This window comes from Aplysia californica, unplaced genomic scaffold, assembly GCF_000002075.1.
Source record: "Aplysia californica isolate F4 #8 unplaced genomic scaffold, AplCal3.0 scaffold01077, whole genome shotgun sequence".
NCBI classification, from domain to species: Eukaryota; Metazoa; Mollusca; class Gastropoda; order Aplysiida; family Aplysiidae; genus Aplysia; species Aplysia californica.
In genome coordinates, this window is record NW_004798347.1 from 6,317 (window position 1) to 10,161 (window position 3,845).

The window sequence follows — 3,845 nt, forward strand, 5'->3', positions numbered from 1 at the left end:
CCCCCCCTCTATTTGTCTGTCGGTCTATCTGTCTGTTTATCTATTTATCTGTTCCATTTGTCTATCTGTCAGTCTGTTGCATCTATCTCTATGTCTGTCTGTCTGTCTATCCAAATCTGTCTGTCTGCCTGCCTGTCTATTTGTCTGTCTGTCTGTCTGTCTGTCGAAGCTACCCTAACACCAAGGTCCAAGTCAGGCACGGAGTTGGTCAGTACTGCCTGCCCGGCCACTCAAAGAGACCCCGTGGGGGTGCTGTTTGTCTGTGTGTCTATTTGCTCCTTCTTTCCTATCAAACGTCTATCGTCCTGATCTCTCCTCCTCCTTTATTTTTTGGTGTTTGCTACTGTCTTGTAACTCCTCTAATCTTCAGCACTTATCTTATATGACCTTAGTGTGTTGCAAGTGCCATAACACTCGCACTAAAACTATGTGGTTGGTTGGCGGGTGCTCTGGTGAGGTTTGCTTCTTCTTTCCTATCAAACATTTATCGTCCTTATCTCCCCTCCTTCTTTTTCATGTTTGTTACTTCCTTGTTACATCTCTAGTTTTCGGTACTTGTTTGACCTTATTGTGTTGCAAGTGCCGTAAAACTGTTTCTAAAACTAAAACTCTAATCTTCGGCACTTGTATGACCTTATTGTGTTGCAAGCGCCCATAAAACTTATTAAAACTAAAACTAATCTTCGTCACTTATCTCATATGACCTAATTGTGTTGCAAGTGCCGTAAAACTGTTACTCAAACTCTAACTCCCACTTGCCCCACAGAGGAGTTCATGAAGCGTTTCGACGCCATCGCCAACAGCATCAAGAACGTGGTGCTGCCCCTGCCCAAGGTGGAAGAGGAGCCGCAGACCAAGTCGGCCTCGCAGGAAGGTACGTACGCTGTTGTGGTGGTGGGTTTTTTAGTTTTTAGAGTCTCACCAGGAAGGTACGTGCATTGTGTCGGTTTTAGAGTCTTATGTGTGTCGGTTTTAGAGTCTTATGGGGAAGGTACGTACGTTGTTGTGGTGTCGGTTTTTATTTTAGTGTTGTCCGTTTTAGAGTTTTCTGTCTGTCTGTCTGCCTTACAGGAAGGTACGTACGCGGTTTTTGTGGTTGTTTTTTTTTTAGTTTTAGAGTCACATTGTGTCTGTTTTAGAGTACGTTGTTGTGTCTTTTTTTTTTTATTTTAGTGCTTTGAGGTAGGTCCGTTGTGTTGGTGGTTTTTTTAGTTTTGTCTGTTTTAGAGTCTGTCTCTCTGTCTGTCTGTCCGTCCGTCCATCTGTTTGTCTGTGTGTCTATCTGTCCGTCTGTCAGTCAGCCTGCCTGCTTGTCTGTTCCTCTTCTTGTTTTTTCCTTGTCTGGGTTTTTTTCCCCCCTGCATTGAATATTGAATGACGGTAAAAACTTTTGAAACTAAAACGAACTCCCGACTCTTTTCAGCTCCACAAGACGCCAGCGACAGCGTGAGCCCTGACGACGACATCAGAATAGACGACGCGGGCGACTTTGACCTTAGCAGCGAGCAGGTGGATGAGGAAGGCGACGACGTCTCGGAGGACGAGCACGACTACGAGAGAGGCAGCCAGTTCATCGCTCACCGCATGGACGACAAGATGCACGTGCGACAGGTGAGCGGGGATACTGTGTGGGGGTGGTTCGGCACTTATATGATCTTATTGTGTTGCAAGTGCGGTAAAACTCTTACTAAAACTAAAACAACTTTGTAATTCAAAAGTTTGGTGGGGGGTTTTTTGTTTGTTTGTTTAGTTTTTGTTTTCTTATTATGTTGACGTTCTTCTCTTTACTGAAACGAAACGTGGGTGGTTGGCGGGTGCTCTGGTGTGGTTTTGCTCCTTGTTTCCTTTAAAAAATCTATCTTCTCTATCTCCCCTCCTCCTTTTTTGTGTTTGTTACTCTCTTGTAACACCTCTAATCTTCGGCACTTATTTGACCTTATTGTGTTGCGTCATCATCATCCAGTGCCAGATCTGGGACAGACATCGGCGATCGTGGTTTTCCATTCATTCCTTTGCTCGGTTGCAAGTGCCGTAAAACTCTTACTAAACCTAACTCTCTTGTAACATTTCTAATCTTCGGCACTTATATGACCTTATTGTGTTGCAAGTGCCGTAAAACTCTTACTAAACCTAATTCTCTTGTAACATTTCTAATTTTTAGCACTTACATATATGACCCTATTGTGTTGCAAGTGCCGTAAAACTCTTACTAAAACTAAAAAAAACTTTGTAATTCAAAACTTTGGTGGGGGGTTTTTGTTTGTTTGTTTGTTTGGTTGTTTCTTTTTATTATGTTGACGTGCTTCTCTGGTGTGGTTTGCTCCTTTCCTTTAAAAAATCTATCTTCTCTATTTCCCCTCCTTCTTTTTTGTGTTTGTTACTCTCTAGTAACACCTCTAATCTTCGGCACTTATATGACCTTATTGTGTTGCTAATGCCGTAAAACTCTTACTAAAACTAAACATACTACATTTTCCACCTCGCCAGGGCTTTGCCGAGTCGGCCGCAACAAGCAGCCAAATGGGCAGCACCATCGGCATCGCGCTGGGAGGTGTCAGCGTGTTCGTCATCATCGTGGTTGCTGTGTTTATGGTGAAGCGCAAGAACCGCAACCAGTACCCGTCCCCAGGATACGTGGAGGTGAGTGGTTGGCGGGGGCTCTGATGTGGTTTGCTCCTTCTTTCCTATCAAACATCTATCGTCCTTATAATCTCTTCTTCTTTTTATCCAACATCTATGGTCCTCATATTAACTTCATATTAGTGGCGTCTATGGATGACATGTGCACAAGTAAGCAGGGAGTTGTTTTTTGTTTTGTTTTTTCCCCTTTATTTCTATTGTTTTACCAGGAGAACCATTATTATTTGTGGGTGGTTGGCGGGTGCTCTGGTGTGGTTTGCTCCTTCTTTCCTATCAAACATCTATCGTCCTTATCTCCCCTTCTTTCCTATCAAACATCTATCGTCCTTATCTCCCCTTCTTCTTTTATGTTTGTTACTCTCTTGTAACACCTCTAATCTTTGACACCTATATGACCTTATTGTGTTGTAAGTGCCGTAAAACTTTTACTAAAACTATAAAGACATCTATCAGTCCTTGTCTTTCCTCCTTTTTTTGTGTTTGTTACTCTCTTGTAACATCTTTAATCTTATGGCGCTTATATGACCTTATGCAGTTGCGAGCGCCGTAAAACCTCTACTAAAACTAACCTTCTTTCCTATCAAACATTATCAGTCCTTGTCTCTCCTCCCGTCATTTTTGTGTTTGTTACTCTCTTGTAACACTGTCTAATCTTCAGTACCTATATGACCTTATTGTGTTGCAAATGCTGAAAACTCTCACTTAAAAACTAACCACAGGTTGACCCATCGGCCTCACCGGAGGAGCGTCATGTCGCCAACATGCAGATGAACGGATACGAGAACCCCACGTACAAATACTTTGAGGTAAGCTTCAACTTAGGAGAACCCCAGATAGTCAGATACAAGTACTTTGAGGTAAGCTTCAACTTAGGAGAACCCCAGATAGTCAGATACAAATACTTTGAGGTAAGCTAGCTACGAGAAAGCCACATACAAATTGTTTTTGAGGTAAGCCCCTAGCTACGAGATCCCCACGTACAAATACTTTGAGGTAAACTAGCTATGAGAACGCCAGGTACAATTTTTTTTTTTACGTAAGCCCTTAGCTAGGAACTGGATGTGAGTACACACACACTCACACACACACACACACTCTCTCTCTCTCTCTCTCTCTCTCTCTCTCTCTCTCTCTCTCTCCTCTCTCCTCTCTCTCTCTCTCTCTCAAAAACTACAAGTTCCATCTCTCTCTCTCTCTTTCTCTCT

The 3,845-nt window shown here is 42.9% G+C and overlaps 1 protein-coding gene across 1 annotated transcript in view; it reads left to right on the plus strand.

The window, feature by feature from the left end:
* Positions 1-766: 766 nt before the first annotated feature.
* LOC100533426 (amyloid-beta precursor-like protein) overlaps positions 767-3,845 on the plus strand; it is a gene marked incomplete at its 5' end in the record, with an annotated part of 9,204 nt that continues 6,125 nt past the window's right edge. Inside the window, 4 exon segments of the mRNA XM_013089913.2 lie at positions 767-874; positions 1,424-1,611; positions 2,488-2,640; positions 3,360-3,446. Of these exon segments, the coding sequence (XP_012945367.1) occupies positions 767-874; positions 1,424-1,611; positions 2,488-2,640; positions 3,360-3,446 (536 nt within the window).